At 36.8% G+C, this 20,866-nt stretch overlaps 1 protein-coding gene across 8 annotated transcripts in view; it reads left to right on the top strand.

Moving 5' to 3' along the window:
- BTRC (beta-transducin repeat containing E3 ubiquitin protein ligase) overlaps nucleotides 1-20,866 on the top strand; it is a 249,341-nt gene that overhangs the window by 211,341 nt on the left and 17,134 nt on the right. For all 8 annotated transcript variants that reach the window (XM_080642266.1, XM_080642265.1, XM_080642268.1 and 5 more), the window contains 5 exons: nucleotides 10,150-10,381; nucleotides 13,295-13,481; nucleotides 17,909-18,005; nucleotides 18,793-18,930; nucleotides 19,392-19,510. In XM_080642266.1, coding sequence (XP_080498392.1) covers nucleotides 10,150-10,381; nucleotides 13,295-13,481; nucleotides 17,909-18,005; nucleotides 18,793-18,930; nucleotides 19,392-19,510 — 773 coding nt within the window. The remainder of the gene's footprint in view (nucleotides 1-10,149; nucleotides 10,382-13,294; nucleotides 13,482-17,908; nucleotides 18,006-18,792; nucleotides 18,931-19,391; nucleotides 19,511-20,866) is intronic.

Genomic DNA, 20,866 nt, shown 5'->3' with positions numbered 1-20,866 from the left:
TCCAAACTCCAGTGTTATTTGTTTATGATATTCTACTACATAAACATAACTCCTTCGAAGGACTATCTTCAATGTGGCACTTGTAGTCTTGGTGTTCATGTGAAATATATTTATCCATCTATGGTAAAGCAGTCCTATGGGTCTGCATTTAGCCTTAGTCATGGACTAAGCTCATTAACATGGAGCTTCATTGTCATTAAAAAAAAAGAAGAAGAGCCAGAATTTCATTTTAAGAAAAAGTATATACTTTATGTAACAACTGCATTTTAAAATTTTGTCTTAACGCAACAAACTTAATATGAATCTGAGCAAGTTATCTTGATCACCTCTGCTAAAAAAAACCAGATGCTGCATCCAAACTAAGCTTTTTCCTGGATAAATTAAGAAAACAATTACCCAAATTCCAGAGAGAAATGTCTTTAGTCCCTTGATGTTCCAAGGGTTATTAAAGTTTTACCTGCAGATAACCAAGACTTTCCGAAGTCACAAGTCATTGACTTCATTCACTGCAGCTAAGAGAGACCTGTGCTGCTGCCTCATAGGATTATTTCTTGCTGCGTTTAACATGCATTAACAAGCATTTGGAAAGAGTTGAATTTCTTCTAGAAAGCTGAGTTGGCTTCTTGAAATCCTATCCCCAAAACTTTATATTTTCATAATCTAGGTTCTAGATATAGCTTCTCAGAGGCTTTCTTCAGGACCAGGTTTTACCAAGTCATTGAAACCTTTTTATTGGACACAAAAGTGCAAGCATTAGCGCACAAAGAGGGGGAAGGTAGTTCTTCCTTTTTATTTAAAACTGATGATACTTTTCCCATGTTTGTAATTGTGCTTTAAGTGTGTCTCCTGTGTTTTCTTCTGGCAGCCAGTGCTTCCATCATTTCCTGTTATTTATGGTAGAGCTTAACTTTCTGATGCTAAAATAAAGGGAGGATGTGAGGGAAGAGTTAGGGAGAAGACTCTTGGTTTAAACTTACTTCATCACAGAAATTTGACTTTGGAAATATTAACATTATTTAACATTCAGATGAGCAACCTCTATCCGAGGAAGTTTACAGAAAGAGCAACCAGATTCCAGACAATTAAACTTTATTACTTTGCCTAAAACATTTAGTGGTTTAGGAAAATAGTTCTTCCTCTCCTCTCCCTTTTGATGTTTATTGTTTATTATGTAGGAGAGGACCTGTTTCCAACAAGCATATTGTTTTTCTTGGAGCAGATGAGCTTGTTAATGCTAGGTCCATTTTGCATTTGATTATACTTATTCTTTCCCCCCTCATTTCTCTCCACCTCACCCCTAATCCCTCCATCTCTTCCCAAGCCCCTCATCTCTCTCTCCCCCTTCCCATCTCTTTTCAGTCTCTCTCCTAACCCCACTCCCCAGTCACCACTCTCTCCTTCACCCCACCCCCAGTCACTTTCGTTATTCCTTTTTCTTTTCTACTCCTCCTTCCTCTCCCTCTTTACTCTGCTTTCCTTTCCTTTCTTCCCCCTCTTCTCTTCACCTTCCCCCTCCTCTTTCTCTCCTCATCATCTTCTTTCCCCTCCTTTCCACAGTCACAGTCACCTATAGCTCTGTATCTTCCAGGATCAGATCTTGACTTTTCTGAGGTGTTCAGCAAAGGAGATCAATTTTGCCTGCTATGATTAATTTGGTGTTATAGCCAAAGAATACTCTAGATAACAAATATCCTCCCCATATCAAATAATTGACTCATGATTTTTCTAAAGACCAGAAAGATATATACCCACCAACATGTGAACATTGTTTATTTTGTTGATGGTGGAAATTATGGATAATTTTTATGTTCTTTGTGCTTTTGTGTTTTTCATATTTTCTAAAGTGTGTCTATTATAAATGCTTTCTTTTAAAAATCATTTGATCTTTCTGTGCCTGACCCCAATAGATCCTCATTTAATGAAAGTAAAAACAAATAAAGTGAGGAATAAGATTTGATCCTCCAGTGAATATGAATTTGGTTTGCCATTTTGATATTCAATTTTCCAAATTCTTTCAACTTTCAAAATGGTGGCCCCTCAAACTTCAGCTGTTGGTGCTCTCACAGCACATAATGGATGTTAAATACTGTCTCACAAGGTAGGCTTTAACTCTTAAGTCCTACAGGACTTCTTCTGCCTTTCTCTACCCTCATCAAAGTGTAGTTCGTGTTTTGTTTTTCTATGATATTTCTATGCTATGAGGATGGTCAGTGTGACAGACTTGGCAATTTATATCTAGATTTGTTTTCAGCCCAGTTAATCAGTCTTGGGGGGAGAGGGGATTAGCATGTGTGAGCAGCCATTCTATTATTGCTATACCTTGTCGGTTGTTCTTGGTACTGGTAAAATTCATGATGTCCTAGGCAATGATATGAACTCTTCCACAGGTAAGTGTTAAAATTTCAAGTTCAGATTCAAGTTTGGTAAAAAGAACTTACAGATTATTTCCTTCTCATTTGACTAGCTTAGGTGTGGAAAGTGAATGTAAGACTGGATGACGTGTTCTAGACACAGTTACGCATTTCCTAGCTATAGGGTACTTGGTTCAGAAAGGGTTAACTGGTGTAGTTAGTGAATGGTTTTCTAGCTGCAGGGGTTTTTGAAAAGAGATCTAGGAATTCTGCAGTTAATTGAATTCTTCAGGCATGGACTTATGGTCATGGAAAAAATTTGAGTGAGCGAAATTCTCTTGCTTTGCTACCTGATATAGTTCATATAGTATCATAGAAGTCCAGATTTTTTAAAAAAAATTTTATGCCTGTTTATGCTAGTTGGACATTTTATATGATAAACATGACATTTTTAAAAATTTTACACAATATATTGGTTCCCTTGCTTTACTCTTCTCCCAGTCCTACCCCCTTCTTTCCTCACTTCCCCAAAGCTGCATCACTGGTGCATTTTCCCATTCTTCCCCATCTGATGAGCAAAGTTTTAGCAGTACATAGGAAGTTAAGTGCCTGGAGTCTTTTAAATATAAGTAACACGCAACCAGTAATAAGCTGTTGGTTGTTTTTTTGCTGCCTGCAAAGAAACATAAACACAGTGCTCATTTCTGGCAGGTTTTTACTGTCAGAGTTTCTCCTATTATATTTATCTTACAATTTGCCAGGGGGTGAAGTTATTAAGTTTTAGCAGCAGCCATCGATCAAGTTCACAAGTTAACACGATAAAGGCTCCGTGCCGCTCGGATCCGGGGAATGATGAGCCTCACTCGGTAATTAACTAAATGAGAAAGTTAAATCTTACTTGAGAGCTGGGAGAGATGAAAGAGAAGTGTTTGTCAGTTTCTCAGTGGAAATTAGAAGCAGTTTTCTGCAATTCCCTAAGCTGCTGCTCTGTCATATTTTACATAAGCACTGGGAAAACGTCTTGTAATTAGTGCTGTCATGGAGGATTTTTTTTGCTGAAGGATGTTGGAATAATTCATTAGATTATCAAGAAAGGCTTGTGTCCTGAAATGATTAGCACAGTGAAATTTAAACCATTAACGATAACAAGTTTAGAGCTTGCTGCAGTGCAGAGGCACCCAGGGTATGTCTGTGCCTATTTCAATCATTTCTTATAATTAAACATTATGTCCTTTTTTTCCCTCCCCATTACTAAGACCCGTCCAAAAATCCTTTTAAGGTGGCACTGTCTACATCAGTGGGTTTACCAGCCTTGGAGGTGTGTGTAGTTAGTAGCTATTATAATGCAGCAGTAAATTAAACTGCTGTGAATGTCTTGATTTAGAACAAAAGAACCTATCGCCCTGGAAGCTATAAAGTTGCATGAGGGAACCTACTACAGAAAGAAGAGCCCCAGTTTTGAAACCTAAAAATGTTAAGTGACTATCCTATCCCTTTACCTCAAAAATTCAGAACTAATAAAAATGGCTTGGCTTGATGAATTTTTTTTATACGACTCTTCCTGTAATTAATAAATAGAAAAAAATGTCCAGTCTTCAAATAATCATTTATACTGGTACATTTGTGAGTTCATTTCCTAGTGAGTTTTATTTAAAAGAATTGAAGTGATTGCAAGCTTTTTCTTGTTGGTTATTAGAAATCAGATTCATAATGTAAACTTTCCTTCTGCTGACAAATCTTCCCCTTCCTGTCTTCCATGTTCACTAATCAGATCTGACATATTTATGAGTTCACCTAATATGTAATCATATTTAGTAGAAGCTGTTAAAATATTAATGCAGTAATCCCACTGTGAAATGTGATGTTTACTTCGGTTGAACTGTATACCCCATCTATATGTACAGCCACCATTTTCTTTTCATTTGCACTCTCACCCCAAAAAGATAATGGACTACTTCTTTGGTCACTGAAAGTTTTAAAGGTTTTTAAGAACTGAAAACTGGAATGTTAAAAGTTTTATCCCACTTTTGAATATTTCTTACGTTTTACTCGGCATGTTCAATTTATGGACAAATTCTTTTTCTCTTGAAATCTCCTTGTTAAAAGATGCCAAAATGCTAATGGGCTCTCCCTTCTGGGTCCCTTTTTCTTTTCTACCCTGTCTCTTTAGGAGTTGTAGAACTGTTCTGGACCTCCCTGCTATCACCATCTCCATGACTTATTTCTTTCAATTCTAATCAAAATGTTGACTATACCATTTCCTCTTAATTCAACCAAGACAATGTTAACTTTTTTTTAAAGAGATGTAACTTTTTTTATTTTACAGATAAATCAAGGAAAAACAATAGAGAAAAGAACTTTAAAATCAGTATTTTTTTATTCTTATTTAACTAAATAAAGCCTGGCAATAGCCAATAGAGAGTATAGTATAGACCTTTAAAAATCCTCCCTTCTGCCCTGGCCAGTGTGGCTCAGTTGGATGGGCATCATCTTGTGCACCAAGAGGTTACCAGATGGGCTTGGTCCCCCGTGGGGGGCATGTGAGAGGCAGCTGAACCAATCTGTCTTTCTTTTATCGGTGTTTCTCTGTCTGTCTCCCTCTCCCTTCCTCTCTCTCTAGAATCAATAAACAATTTTTTTTTTTTTTAAATCCTCCGTTCCGCCTCAAGACTCTTGTTTCTCTTGGCTGCAGGAGCAAGAACCCTGGTTCAATCCCCATTCAAGTTAATGTATCAGATTAAATATTTGAAGGATCAGTAAATCATTATACTGAAATAAATGGGTATTATAACCTGGATTTATATTCTCAACAGGCCCTCTCTCTTCCTTCCTCTCTTGTGAGGGTAAAATACCTTCCTTCTAATTTTCTAATTTTAGCCACTATCACCACTTGCAGGATTATTTTATCAGACTTCTGATTAGTCTTCCTGCCTCTGCTCTCACAGCTTGTTCTTGTTATTCTCTTACTACCTTCCCATCCCTCACCACCATTATCTGTGTGGCAGCTAGTGTAAATATTTCTAAAGCATAAATCAGATGATGTTATATTTGACTACTTCAAAACCTCAGGGGCTCTCCTTTACACTTAGGATGAAATCCATACTCCTTACTGAGGCCCAGAAGGCCTTATATGATCTGGCCCCAGGCTACCTCACTAACCTCATTTCCCACAAGTGTCCCCCTCATTCACTGTCTCAGCTGTACTAGCCTTCTTTCTGTCTTTCACTTGAACACAGCTTCGATTTGCTCTTTCTTCTGTTTGGAAGGCCTTTCCCCAGATCTTCAGAAGACTGACTTACATTTAGATTTCAGTTCATATGTTATCGCCTTCAGCATCATTTCACGACCACCTCAGTTAAAGTATGCTGTACTACTCACTCCCTATTTAATGTACCATCTTTTGTTTTCTTCACAGTACTTACTGGTTTCTGTAATTAATATATTTATTATATACTAGAGGCCCGGTGCACGAAAATTCGTGCACTCGGCGGGGCGGGGCGGGGCGGGGGGGCGCCTCAGCCCAGCCTGCACCCTCTTGCAGTCCGGGAGCCCTTGGGGGATGTCCAACTGACAGCTTAGGCCCGCTCCCCACAGGGCCTAAGCCGCAGTCTGGCCTCCCTCTGCAGAAGGCAACCAGTTCGGGGGATGGCTCCAGCTGGCGAGCAGCCGGCCCTGCCCCTCCCCATCAGCCCTCCACCGCCTCCAGTCGTTGCCACCCCCTGATCACAGTCCCCTCCCTCTGCCCACTGATACCCACCTTGGCTGGCCTGACACTGCCCACTTGCCGGCCCCGCCCACCACTGACCAGTCGTTCCACCGTTTGGTCAATTTGCATATTAGGCTTTTATTATATAGGATTCTGCCTCTACCCTTCCCCAGAGAAGGTAAAGAAACTTTGTGTGCCTCTTCTCTACAGTTTCCCTAGCACCTAGAAAAATGCCCAGAACAGAGTAGTCACTCAATAAATGGTTGTTGGTTGCTTGATAACTCTAAAGTTTCATGAGAGAAACATATAGCCTTACCCCCAGCACAACCCTTGCCCATTTCATTCTTACATTGTTTCATCCTATTAATCATTATATCTTCTCCCCCCTACTATGGGTTTCAATGCCATTCTTTCTTCAAAACCCTTCTTAAAGCCAAACAGAATCCTTAAATATCATTTGCATCTCTCTAGTCGTAAATATTACTCTTTACCTAGGCCTTGCTCCCCTAATTGCAAGTAGTGTTCTACGTCTGGAACATTTTCCTTCTCTACTTACCATGCCCTTTCTTATTGGTTAAATAAAGAGGGTTTTGCATGCAAATTAAAAACATCTGTCATTTTAGCATCAAGTTTAGCCAGTTCATGCTATGTCTTCCAACATATAAGGTAGCAAAGTCAGCACACTTAATAGTACAGTGGTGTGTTGGTTAGACTAGTTTGGTGTCTGCAAGTGTGTATTTTTCTATCCTAGCCCTTACGGCAGCTTCAGAGAAATTTATGGTAATTTTGAAAGTGATGCATGTACTGTGTCTTTGGGGGTGGGGAGGAGGAGGCGTGGGTGGGGAATGCTAGCCCTTAGCCTTTGAGAACTAAGTTGTAGACAGTCATATAAATACTTTTCTTTCATTTTGTGTGCTTGTCACCTGACAGCTTCTTTCTTCTTTCTTTTGGAGATAACTGTTCATTGTAAACAGAAAAGCAGAAAAGGAGATGTGCAGGGGTGGCAGAAAGTTAGTGTTACCATTAAACTGAGGTTGTTTGTCAGCTTTCCTAGACATTTGAACAGTAGTGGTTGAGTCATTGGGCTTTTGTTGGGAAGGCCAAATCAATTCTATTGCCACCAATAACCATTACCCTCTCTCCCATACACTCTAATATACAACCTTTTGGGTTTTTAATAAGTGAACTTTTTCACTGTACCCTTGTGGATTTTTAAAGGCTCTCAAATTGAAATTTTGCTGCATTTACTTCAGACATTAGTAGAAAAATCTGTATGGGAGAATGATAGAAGGAAGAGGGTTAATAACAAAGACCTTTACCTTTGTTATCTCTACAAATATAATACCTTTGTTACAAATCAAATTAATATTACAGTGGCATTTATCCTTAGACATACCCTATCCTTAGAAGTTTTAAAATCAATTTTATTAAGGTAATTTACATATAATAAAATACACCCATTGAAAGTATATAGTTTGATGAATTTTGACAACTGTATACTAGTGCACCTGTGTAACAACTGTAGAACATGTTCATTGCCCCCAAAACTCTTCTGCCCTTAACTCAGTCTGTCCCACCCCCACATTCAGCCCCATGCTACCACTGATTTGTTTTTATTACTATAAATTAGATTTGTTGTCCTTAGAGTTTCATATAAAGAGAATCATAAAGTATGTACTCTTTTGTGCCTGGCTTCTTTTGTTTAGCATGTTTTTGAGATTTATCCTTGTCATTTTGTGTATCTGTAACTTTATCAGTTCAGCTCTTGATGGACAGTGGGATTCTTTCAGTTTGGGACTCTTATTAATAAGCAGCTATGAATATTCATGTACAAGTGTTTTGTGTGGAAATATGTTTTCATTTGGGGGAATAAGTAGGAGTGGAATTGCTGGCTCATGTAATAAGTATGTTTCACTTTATAAGAAACTGTCAACCAGTTTTCCTGAAGTGGTTGTACCAGTAAACATTACTGCCAGCAATGTATGAGACACCCAATTGCTCCTCATTCTCGCCAATACTTGGTATGGTCTCTTTACTTTTAGCCCTTCTAGTAAGTTTGTAGTGGTGTCTTGTGATTTTAATTTGCGTTTTCTAGTCACTAAAGATGTTCATGTGCTTATTGGCCATTCCTGGATCTTTTTTTGTTAAGTGTCTCTCCAAGTCTTAAAGAAAAAGAATTATTTTTTTTCTTACTGAGTTGTGGGAGTTCCTTATATATTTTAGATACAAGTCCTTTGTCAAATACATATATTGTGAATATTTTCTCATAGTTTATTATTTGAATTTTTATTTTCTTGTGTTTTTTTTTGAAACTATAAGTTTAAAATTTTACCACATACTGATTTATCTATGAAATGTATGCCTACCCAAATAGCAACAAGATTTCCTCTTGTATTTTTTTTATCTAGAAGTTCTACATATAAATCCAGAATCCATTTAAGTTAATTTTTGTTTGTGATCTAAAGTAAAGAGCAAGTTCATTTCTCTAAACAGATACCCAGTTGTTTCAGCATCATTTGTTGAAAAGACTATCCTTTCCCGATTGAGTTATCTTAGTACCTTTCTCAAAAATCAACTGACTATATGTGAGTCTGGAAATCAATGGAAAAAATATCCTTGGGTGAGGATTAAAAAAAATATATCAAGGGTTGGCCAGTTCTCATCCAGAGACTCTGGGGGAAAATTCTCTTCTTCGCTCATTATTGTTGGCAGAATTCAGTTTCTTGCCTTTGTAGGATTGAGATCCCCATTTCTTTACTGGCTGTCAGTTCTTAGAGGCTGCCTTCATTCCTTGCCACATGGTCTCCTTCCTCTTCCGCCACCAACTCTGCTTTTACAGGGCTCATTTGATTAGATCAGACCCACCAGAGTAAACCTCCCAACCTTAAGGTCAACTAATTTGGGACCTTAATTAAATCACAGCAGTATCTACATGTTTGTTTGAAAAACTGAAAGATGTGTGTACATCAGTAGCCAAGTTTCTTGGGACCATCGTATAATTTTTCCTATCCCCTATCCTGCTTTAGTTTTCTTCATAGCACTGTAGACATTATATTTTCTATTTATTTGGTTGTTTTTAACTTGCTGTACACACTAGAACGTAAGTTCCCCCAATGATAGACTGTTATTTTTGTTCAGTGTTGTATTCCTAGCACCTAGGACAATGTTTGGCATGTTGTAAATGCTTAATTAATATTTATTGACTGAACCAATTAATAAAAAAGACTTTATGGCATTTAATTTTGATGACAGTGGAGATGGGATTTTTTGGGGGGGAGGAAGGGTAGATGAAGCATATAAATGTTATTCGAGCTTTAGTTCCAAAGTACCATAGTCTCAAATTAGTCATTGGCCTTTCTTTGTATGGAGGATTTCTTATTTGACTATTAAAAAATAAGTTGTCGGTAATTGTATAAATGTCTAGTAACTGATATACAAGAAAAAGCAAATTATAAATTAATGTATTTTAAAACGGAAAAAAAGGTTTTATATAAGCCTTAAAGAGAATAGGACAAATCAATGGAAGAATGAAAATAAGGAGCTAACCCAGCCTACATCCCCAACAGAAGTGAAGACAGAACTTGCTCATAGTTCTTTTCACCAGGCCTCCATCCTACAGCACCTCAGTGCAGAGCTGTGTGCCACTTATGCTCTAACTGCAAAGCCATTTCTTGCATTTTCTACTTATTCTTATCCAAGAAGCTTTGCTGTAGAACCATTTTCTGCAGAATTAGGGCCAAATTCCTTTGCCTGGCAAAAGAAAAAGGAAATTAGCTTTTTTGGCTTGCTAGTAATAGTAACAACATGCTTTCAGCTTTTGGTTTTCATCTGTATATATCCCCAAATAATGTCTCCCTATGAACTTTTGGAAATGGATGCCTACTCATCCAGCAATATTCCCAATTTACCAACTTACTATGGTATCTCTGTGTCTTTCATTGTAATTGCTGTTCACAAACGTTCAATTACTAAGTGTAACAGTGAGCTCTATCTTATAGACATAACATAGCATGCAAGACCAACAAATTATATATTTCCCTCATTTTCAATACTTATTGTTATGTGTGTGTTTTTAATCCACCCTTTCTACAGACAAAACTTGCCAATGGCACTTCCAGTATGATTGTGCCCAAACAACGGAAACTCTCGGCAAGCTATGAGAAGGAAAAGGAACTGTGTGTCAAATATTTTGAGCAGTGGTCAGAGTCCGATCAAGTGGAATTTGTGGAACATCTTATATCCCAAATGTGTCATTACCAACATGGGCACATAAACTCGTACCTTAAACCTATGCTGCAGAGGGATTTCATAACTGCTCTGCCAGGTATGTCTACGGGTGTTTGTGAGCCATTAATTTGCCTGGAAGATATGTTACAGTAATGGTACTGGATCTTAGCTATACATCTTTTTAAAAGTCTTTTTTGGCTTCATTTTTACAAACTGAGTCCTTTAATCATACCTTCTTGGGGTATAAATACCAAAAAAAATCAAATTATGGAGATAGAAACTGCTCTTTTCCCTATCTTCTCCCTATCTCATGCTTTTACTCACCCTATTTACCCACCCACTGGTCCAAGTAACATCTTTTCTGAAGCATTATCTGGTTTAAGATGTATCTTAGTTTCAATATATGTTAACTTATATACTTGGCTTTGGATTTCTAAGAGAGTTTATCAACAGAATATTTAAATTGTAGGAATGAATAAGAAACATTTTTTAGTATTTTAGAAAGAAGGTTATCCCCACAGCCTTGCTGTGACATTAAATATGTAAATTCCAGGCTTTACAATCTCACTGTGCACAGTAATCAAATACCTATTGTAATAATATTATATATATACATATATATACACACACCCATATGAACGTTTTTAAGCTTTTATCACATGTACCAAACTATCCTCTAAGAAAAATATACCAACTTACACCCTCCCCAAAACTGCTTATTACCACTTGCTTAATCTTTGCCAATTATAACTTTTTAAAATTTTTGTTTTTCTAAAATTGCATTTTAAATTGCCCTTTAAAACAAAAGAAATGCCTATTTATAACTTAGAAATAACCATTTTAAAGCTGAATTTGTACTTGTATCTTTTGTTAAATAGAATAGATTTCTGCCCCCCCCTTCACTCATTGGATTTTGTTTTAGCCACAGGCAGTTTTCTGTGCGAACAACCTGTGTGTACCTCATTACTGTGCTCTCCCCCTTCACTGAGACATGTTACTATCTCAAGCATATACCACTATGAATTGAACAGGAGTTGATAAGACCAGTGTATCCCTTTACCTAATAGTGATTCCTGGTGTGTATCTGCTGACCACTTTATAAGATATTAAATCATCAGTCTAATGCTTTACAGCCATTTTGACTTATAAACCTATACCATCTGGCTACATTTAGTAAACCAAACTACTTCAAAAAATGCCTGTAATCCATTAATGTAATGGGTTTGTTTGGAGTGTTAGGTGAAATTACTTCCAAAGACTTATTATAGAGACATTGTGAAAGATCAGGAGCAATTTGATGGCAGCCATTAAAAGCACAGGAATGGATTTTGGAAACTTCTGATGGTGTAGAAAGTTTCAGTATAAAGATGCAGGATTTGCACCATTACTGTATTTTACATGAAGAGCTAATTTTTATATTTTAATTGGCTTATAATCACGTTCCTTTAATAAGAATGAGGTGATGGGTGCTTCCATCTGCTTATGCTTAAATATGAAATGTGATTGCCCTGACCTGGTGACTCAGTTGCTTGGAGTGTCATCCTGTACCCAAAAGGTTTTGGGTTTGATTCCCTGTTAGGACACATACCCAGGTTACCAGTTTGGGGCCTGTATGGGAGGCAACTGATGTTTCTCCCTCTCCCTCTCCCTTTCCCTCCCTCCTTCCCTCCAATTCTCCCCCCCTCTCCCCTATTCCTGTCTCTAAAACCAGTGAACATATCCTTAGATGAGGATTAAAAATAATACATATACATATACATATACATATACATATACATATACATATACATATATATGAATGTGATGCTAGCCAAACAAGATCCACTTGACACTTTCTTTTCTAAATCTTCTGAAAAGTGTGATAATATCCATACAATCTTTATAATTACAATAATGTTTAAACACATTTGGATTGTTGCTAATGGCATCCAAGTGTGTCTTCATATGATTCAGGGGAAAGGCACAAGATGGAATATGGCACTCTGTTCTGTTTAAGTTTGTGCCTAAGGGAGTCAAGTTTGAAGGAATCCTTCTGTACTATTTAAGTCTTTAGCAAACTTTTGATATGTAACATGTAAAAAGAAAGAACTTGGAATGTTTTTGTCTCACTTGTGAATTAGAACAGCAGCCAAAAGTTTATTAGTGAGAGCATCCTATTTTATAGGATCTGTTCCTCTGAGGCCTCAGTATGGATTTGAATGGTAGAAAAGTTTAATTGGGAAGCCCATCTAGTTTACTCAGCTCAAGATCTACTTCCACTGTGTTTTGCTCTGTACATCCTACAAAATAGTATCTGAAATTCTAACCAAGTTATCTATTGGTCTGGGATTATTTTCATTTTTTGGTACTGTCATTTAGGTTTTATAGCAGCAACTATTCTCAAATATAATTTTTTTTAAACATCTGAAATTAAACTCATCCTTGAACTTAACCATTCCTTTCTGTCTTTCCTCTTGGGATGTTCCTATACCAATCTGTATTTCCTTCTTCTCTCCTTTCTGCATGCCCAAAATTCTATAGCCCAGCACATTCTGACTTAGTGCCTCTCCCCCAGTACATTTAAAGGATATTTCTTTTACTGAACAGCTTTGGAACTGCAGCAGTAATAGAAACAGAATGAGAAATGGACCTAATATAGAGATTTGGGGGGGTCTGAATCACAGAGTTTGAGATGCCATCCATAGAACATCCCCTAGTGCTGAAATCCATACAGATAGATGTGAATTGTTTTCTGGAATCCTTTTTATTTTTAATGTCTTGGGGGGTTTGCTGGATGTTAGCTTTAACTTCCTTATCTAAAGGAAGATAGAAAATACTGTTCATTTCTGTAACCTTATGGAAAATTATTGACACTCATTTGACCTAAGTTTCTGTTTGAAAAAGAAACTGGACCACACTAGGGACAGTGATGTGCCTTCATAACAGAATAAATGCTGTTTTGTTTCAAAGACCTTTTGTAAAAAGTCATTTACCATCTATGTTCTTCTTTGCCTCCTTCCCCCACCAAAAGCTCGGGGTTTGGATCACATTGCTGAGAACATTCTGTCATACCTGGATGCCAAATCACTATGTGCTGCTGAACTTGTGTGCAAGGAATGGTACCGAGTAACATCTGATGGCATGTTATGGAAAAAGCTCATCGAGAGAATGGTCAGGACAGATTCTCTGTGGAGAGGCCTGGCAGAACGAAGAGGATGGTGAGCCTTTTAACTTTCTTACTATTAGAGCTTCAGGACCTGGCCATTCATTCATTGGAATGTTGTCGGGAACCAGTGAGACCATTTCTCATTTAATACAATGACTTTGCTGGTTTATAGCAAAAAATGTAGAATAGTTGCTCATGTACTAGGCAGTTTTCCTTCTGACCAATCACACATAAATGACATAATAATATGTTAATACTGCTTTGCAAAAAATAATGAAAAACCAGACTAGCCTTCCTGTTTAAAGCATTCTGTTCTCTGGGCAGAAACAGTATTCTGAAAAAGGGCTGAGGGGCAATTTATAAGGCAAGTAGATGACTCTGAATCACATAGAAGCCATCAGATCTAGCTTTCCCTAAAACAATCCAAAACAAATAATTATTTTCTCCTTTAGAAGATTTCTTGCCTTTAGCCCATGCCTAGGGTATTTTATTGCCTTTGTAATCAAAATTATTTTTATGCCCAACTAGAATAAGAACTATAACCATCAGAAAAATGAAAAATGGAATTTGGTATAAATAATGATTTTTTTCATAAGACATATTTTTTCAAGATTTTACTGCTTAAGCTTGAATTCTTTAAGGCATTTTATAGTTAGCAGTCTGAGACTTAACAGTTTTGTTGTTTTCTTAATGTAATGGTACCATTTTGTTAGAACTTCTGGAAGATTCTTCTATATATAATTTGCTCTCAGAGGATGTCTCTAGAATGTCACTATAAGAAAGTCAGCTATGAATATTTCCATAAAATAAAGGTGACATTAAATATTTTAGTTGATAGATATGCATCAGCAGGCATATGGGTGCTTGATATTATTCTGAGCAATAATTTTATCAGTTGGTTACCTTAGATCATAAAGAGATATAAAGCAATAAAAATTGAGGATCAGCTTTTCTTAGCAATTTTCATTATAATATAGTTGGCTTCCTTTTATCTTTGAAATTAATTAGTATATAACAAACAAAATGCCCTGTAAATTTTATACCAAGTGCTGCAAGAGAGTTCTGTCATTCTGGCTATTAGGAAGACTTTAATATTTCTCTCAAATTCAGTTAAGGAGAGAAGATGCCAGGCAATTGTTTGGCTCTGTAAAAATTGCATAAATGAAAGCATACTGTTATTTCTCCTTCCCCAAATATTTTTTCTATCCTCATTTATTTCACTATATAGAAAAATAGAAACCTTATCTCTCATAACTTATGCCATACTTTGGAAATAAATTCTTAATAGTATAAAAAACAAAATTGTATATAGTTGTATGGTATTCAGAGTCCATCATTTTGTTAAGCGTGTGAAGACCAACCTTAGAAATAGAGCAGGCATTTGCTTACATGGGAACATTTTAGGGCAGCTAGGACTATTCCTCTGCCCCTCAAGGCGGGGAGGGAATGAAAAGAAACTCTCCTCCAAATCACTCCTGACCTGAAATTTCCGTTATAGAGATTCATCCCCATAGCTATAAAGGTTTTGTTCCCTGTTAAAATACACTTTGGTCCCATTTGGACTATAAAGGATAGTGAACCTTTATCAGACATTGGGAGTTTACAGTCTTTTTTTTTTTTTTTTTTTTTTTAAGATAGAACAAGAAGTATACGGGCATATTTGAGCAGATGCATGTAAAAATACCAAAAATCAACACAGTCTAAACAATTTTGCTTAGAGTTGACACTAAACAGCAAGATCTGTTATGTTAGTTATACAGGAAAAAATATAAGATCATTGAAAAATTGGCTTTGTGGCTTCTTAAAAGGGGTATGTGAAGGTATAACTGAGAAATAATGTAGGATCCAACTGTAATGATCACTCTTTCCCCTATCTCTTCAACCATAGGAACCCACTCCTGCTCTTTTGAGTATCCTTCAGAGTTCTGACTATTATATTCCTTTGTCTTTGGCCACATTTGTCATCTTAGCTTAATGTAACCCCATGAAATTACAAGTTTTTTTCCACTTCCAGTATCACCTTGACTTTCTGTGGCAGCTTCTATTTTTACATATTGCCTTTCTTCCTGTGTTAGCGTCCTCCCCCCACTTAAAACAAAAAATTTTAGTGCATGGTCAGTTATTCATTTTATTCTTTTAAGTTAGCTTACCAAGCCTACTATGTCAATCAAGTCCCCCAAATGCTGTCATTGATAGTTTTGCCCATTTGGTACAACCAAAAATATTTAAATAAGTAAATACAGTTTTCTAATAAAGCTTTGGGTTTACCTTCTACTTTGCTGTTGTAATTTATATCTAAATGAATTAGATAGTCTGACCCTATGTGAACTCCATCTTCTCTCTTGAATAATACTGAATGTGCTCTCTCTGCTCAGTAATGGTTAACTCTTAAAAGTATAATAAAAGACAACTTGGGGAAAGTCTATTTTCTTAATTAGCAGGTCACATTTTATGAAAACATTCTGAATTTAATATTTAGCATTTAGCATGTACTCACACTCTCAGAGGTACTAGGCATTTCATATAAAAGTGTTCCCTGTTGTCACAGAGCTTCCATCATAAAAGATTTTGACTTACAGACTGAGAAACCAGTTTTAAATACCTAGCCACCCTTTTTTGTAGCACCTCTGATTTGAAGAACTTCAGATACTTTAGCAAGCCATGGTAACTATGGTGCAGTAGAAAATGATCACAGGTTTATATAATTTCTCTTTCCTTAGGATGTAGAAATAGTTTCATTAATTATGAAGAAATCCTGGGATGCCTGTGTATAATTGCATAGATTAAAAAGAGGACAGGATTCTCTGAAGAATGGTGGACATTGAGAGACAATAAAGTATTTCAGAGTATGGGATCTGAAGTCAGACTTAGATTCAAACCTCAGCTCTACTCACTAGCTATATGACCTTGGGCAAGTTTCTTAACCTCCCTGATGTTTGATTTCTTTATCTGTAAAATTAATGTAGTGATTCCTACCTCATTAAAGGATGTTGGAGTTGAAGTTATTAAGTTATAATTATTAACCAGATTTAGAATTTCTTCATTCAGAATCTATTGTTTGTCTGCAGTGTGTTGCTAGAATAAGATGGTTTAAAGAAGAGTTTAACTTTTTAAAGCCAGAATTATTTCAATGTATCTTGTTTGCCCTTTTCTTTATTTTGGTGTATCCTATTGCTTGTTCCTATTTGTCCCTTTCTTAAAGCTATTTTTTACTATCTCCATTGCAGATTTCCCTTTCCGTATTAACACAGAAGTCAGAGCCAGCAGCTACCTTTCTGATAGGAAATTCTCTCAACTAATTTTCAAGGTGTATAATAGGAAGAGGGCAGAAGAGAAGCGCTCCCAGAGACATTGAACAATTAATTATATTGTAATGGAGCTATAGAGGGAGGAGCAGATGACTGGCCCAGAGAAAACATGATTTCTCTAGTGCCAGGATTACACTCAGAGGCATTTCTGCCTATCTCCACTTTGCAAGGCACAGTGCCAGTGAGAACAGCAGTTAGTACACCCATAGTGGGGTTTACTAGCTTCCACACCGTGTTTGGTGGGTTCTTAACTTCAGGATAAGGCATTAAATTTTTTACCCAGCAGGAAGTGATTGCCATTTACTGATTTTTTTTTTTTTTTGTAGCAAAGATCTAGCTTGGGATATGAGCATTCCAAAGATGTGCTGTCATAAGGAAAGAGATGCTAACAAATGTTGCTCACTGGAATCAAGGAAAGGCAGTAAAATGTGTGTATGTATGTACATAGCCAGGAACACACCTGTGAAAGTCAATTTCATGCTTTAGACTTGACAGCACAGTGCTTTTAGGCATTTCTTTTCATCTTCTTCCATACTTGCTTCTGAACACTCCTGTGATCCCTTTTTTTCTGTGCAAATGAACTGAATTACTCCTTTCAAGCATAGCTACACTGATCACCAGGGTGCCTGAGTTGCCAACAAACCTTAACCCATAAAGAAGACAGAAAAAGTGTTCTTTGTGACAGGCATTCCTACTGCCCACGGTGCGAGGCTCCACTGACTAGCACAGCTTTACTCCGTGAGAAAAAGGCTGTGGAACATGTGCCTAGTAGTTCAAAGATAGTACATAGATATCATGAATAACATTTTCAAAAGATAAGGCCAATAAATCTGTCTTTCCAGAGGTCTAATAGGCCAATAGTTGGATTCTGATTATATGTATTTCATTTAAGTATTGACATTATAATATTCCTGAAGGCCTGATACTCGATGTTCTACACTGGAAATCATGTTTTTCCCAAAAGCAAATCGATATTGGCCCAGTTCCTTAGAGCCCAGAAAGTTACTCCTTGATGTGGGACTCCTGCAACCAGACTTAACTTCATTCCTCTCCAGGCTAGTTATGGAGACTGTATGGAAAGATGATTGTGAAAACACTTTGAAGAAATATGAAGCTCCTTGTGAATGCATAATATTATGATTTTTATCTGAAATATTTGTGTTTTTTTTAGGGGACAGTATTTATTCAAAAACAAACCTCCTGATGGGAATGCTCCTCCCAACTCTTTTTATAGAGCACTTTATCCTAAAATCATACAAGACATTGAGGTAAGAATCTATGTAGATTTGGGTATTTGCCAAATACTAGAGAATCATCAACATTCTTCAGTAACAGCATTGTTACAGCAAACCCATTAAGGTTTATTGATGTGAGTTAAAAATCAATTTCTTCATAAGAGAATAGAGTAGGTAAAATAGAGTAAATTGCCAGGCAAAGATTTGTGTTTAAAAGTCGTTTACTGATAGATGGATAGATAGATGAGAGAGAAAGAGAGAGAGATTATGATGTCTTCATATAATATCAGTGAGACTGCTAAAGTTGCACTCTTAACCTGGTATTCGGATATCTTCTCAATTGAGCCTCCACGGAGATTCACTGGTAGAAATGACCACCATGTAAGAAGCCCACTGAGCACATAACTTCATGTGGTTCATAGATTGTCCTCTATCAGTGAGCAGTCTCTTTCTACCAGGTTAATTATTTAATTGAATTAATTATATGAAGAGTTCTAGAAAATAAATCTTTAATTACTTTACAAATGAAAAAATGTTTTATAATTTTAAGTAGTGGCGTTTGTTTGTTTGTTTGTTAAACCCCATCCAAGGATATTTTTCCATTGAGAAAATGGAAGGGAGGGGGAAAGACAGAGAGAGAGAGAGAGAGAGAGAGAGAGAGAGAGAGAGAGAGAGAGAGAGAACATATTTTTAGTTTGCCTTAAGTGTTAAATAGCCCATAGAGTGAAGCATTGAGCATTTGTCATTGGTTGCATGAAAGTTAGGTGTTTAGTTCTGTTCTTTTCCTAATTACTGCCTCTTTACCACTCCTTCTTCTCAGACAATAGAATCTAATTGGAGATGTGGTAGACATAGTTTACAGAGAATCCACTGCCGAAGTGAAACAAGCAAAGGAGTTTACTGTTTGCAGTATGATGATCAGAAGATAGTAAGCGGCCTTCGAGATAACACTATCAAGGTGAGATTTCTTCAGGTGTGGGAAAGTAGCTGAAGAAGCTAGGGTGACCACATTCATAAAACAATCCAAAGCATAAATTCTAAGTTTTATTTCCAGGAAGTAAGTGAGCATTGAAGGTTGTTTCTAGTCCCAAAGCCAAAATCAGTTCCTTAAAGGACAGATACCTGCTTCCCTCAAGAAGAGCATATAAATGGGTTGTTAAATTCTCTTCTTGAAGTTCACTGAATGAGCTATTACTCCTAGCCCTCACATAATTATAGGCTATCCTTGTTCCTTAATGAAAAGGATAAAGCCTGCATTAGTATTGAAGCCACATATATGTAGGTGCTTAGTGAAAAGAATGCATTCCACACTACTCTGAGCTTTGATTCTTTGGGGGTATCAAACACATAATAGAGCCAGCAAGTCTCTACAGCACCCCATTATCACAGTGATCAAAAGGATCTTGTTTGCCATCCTAGATCTGGGATAAAAGCACGTTGGAATGCAAGAGAATTCTCACAGGCCACACGGGTTCTGTCCTATGTCTCCAGTATGACGAGAGGGTGATTATAACTGGATCATCGGATTCTACAGTCAGGTAGAAAATTTCAAACGATTTTTTGAGCTCTGAAATATCAGATCCACTCTGTCTTTGTCATAGATAGTAATTCTGTGTATATCTGCATGAGCACAGTTCTAAAATTTCATAACTAAAGAAGAATAAACCATCAGCTCCCCCCATCGTTGTGTTAATCTAGAACTAAAAAACTTGAATTAGGAATGATTAAGGTAAGTTTACATTTTTATACATTTAAGAAACTACACATTCTGTTTTAATTTGCTGGAATCATCCATTACAGAACTTGGTAAACCTTGCATTCCTTACAAAAACCACCTCACAAGGGAATGACATGAATGAAATGAAGCCTTCCTTTCAGGGGGTTATAACTGTAGTGTAGGCATGTGTTATCTCCTTTAAAATGTGTACAGGTGAGAAATGCTCTCTCTTTGCCAGCCCCTCCCCTGCTGTCCCTGCAGTTTTTAATTGCAAGCTTCACTCAGGGAGGGGCCTTCAATTTCCAGAGGCATTAGTAATTTGATGACACAGCCATTATGCTGCTGGAGTCCAGTGTAGCTTGAGTTCTGGGTACCAGAAGCACTGCTGGAAACCTCTGTTAGAAATTTTGCCTTAAGCTAAAGGATTTAGCAAACATAATGCATCAGAAGTAACTTTTTTTAAAAATAGGGGGGGAAAGCAGTTAACTGCATTGTTAGATTCTCTGAAGTTAAATGTTTACCATTCTCAGTTATCCTCTGTGATTAGAAAAGATTGTTCTTGTTTCTTGTCTTTTGACTTAAAGGCATAGCAAACTCACTTCTTACAGTTATCGACATTTAACATTTATTGGTGCATGTAGAATGCCTCAAGGAAGCTGAAACATTGTAGAGGCTAACATCATTTATAGGATAAGGGAAAAAATGATTTTCTGAAAAAGGGGGTTAATCTGGAAAAAGGAATAACTTGTGTTATAAAAACCAAAGTAAATATACAAAAATAAGAGTATCAAAGTCAAATACTATATCTCGTCACATAAAATTCTCAAGCTATCTAAGGGTCCTATTCTCTACTGTGAAGCCCATGTTTACAGCTGATGGCCCTTCTTGATCCCAACCCCCATTCAAAGCTCAGAAGTGGAGCCTAGACTTAGGGTCTAAGTAATCTTGGGCCTTGACTTGTGTGGTGAAATCTAAGATTCAGGGACATCAAGATCAAATCCATAGCATTAAATCAGTCTGTTACAGAAGCTTCTTAACCTATATCAGTTCTAGTTCCTGAGGGCTATCCATAGGACACTAATGCTTCTATTATTAATCAGATCCCCAGTTTTAAATGTATCTTATTAATGGTATCAGATTGAATTTCTGAAGTTTTATAATAATCTTGAAATCTGAG

Source organism: Plecotus auritus (genome assembly GCF_963455305.1).
Source record: "Plecotus auritus genome assembly, chromosome: 9".
Taxonomy (NCBI): Eukaryota; Metazoa; Chordata; class Mammalia; order Chiroptera; family Vespertilionidae; genus Plecotus; species Plecotus auritus.
Note: the sequence above shows the minus strand (reverse complement) of the source record. Positions and strands in the feature narration are given on the sequence as shown.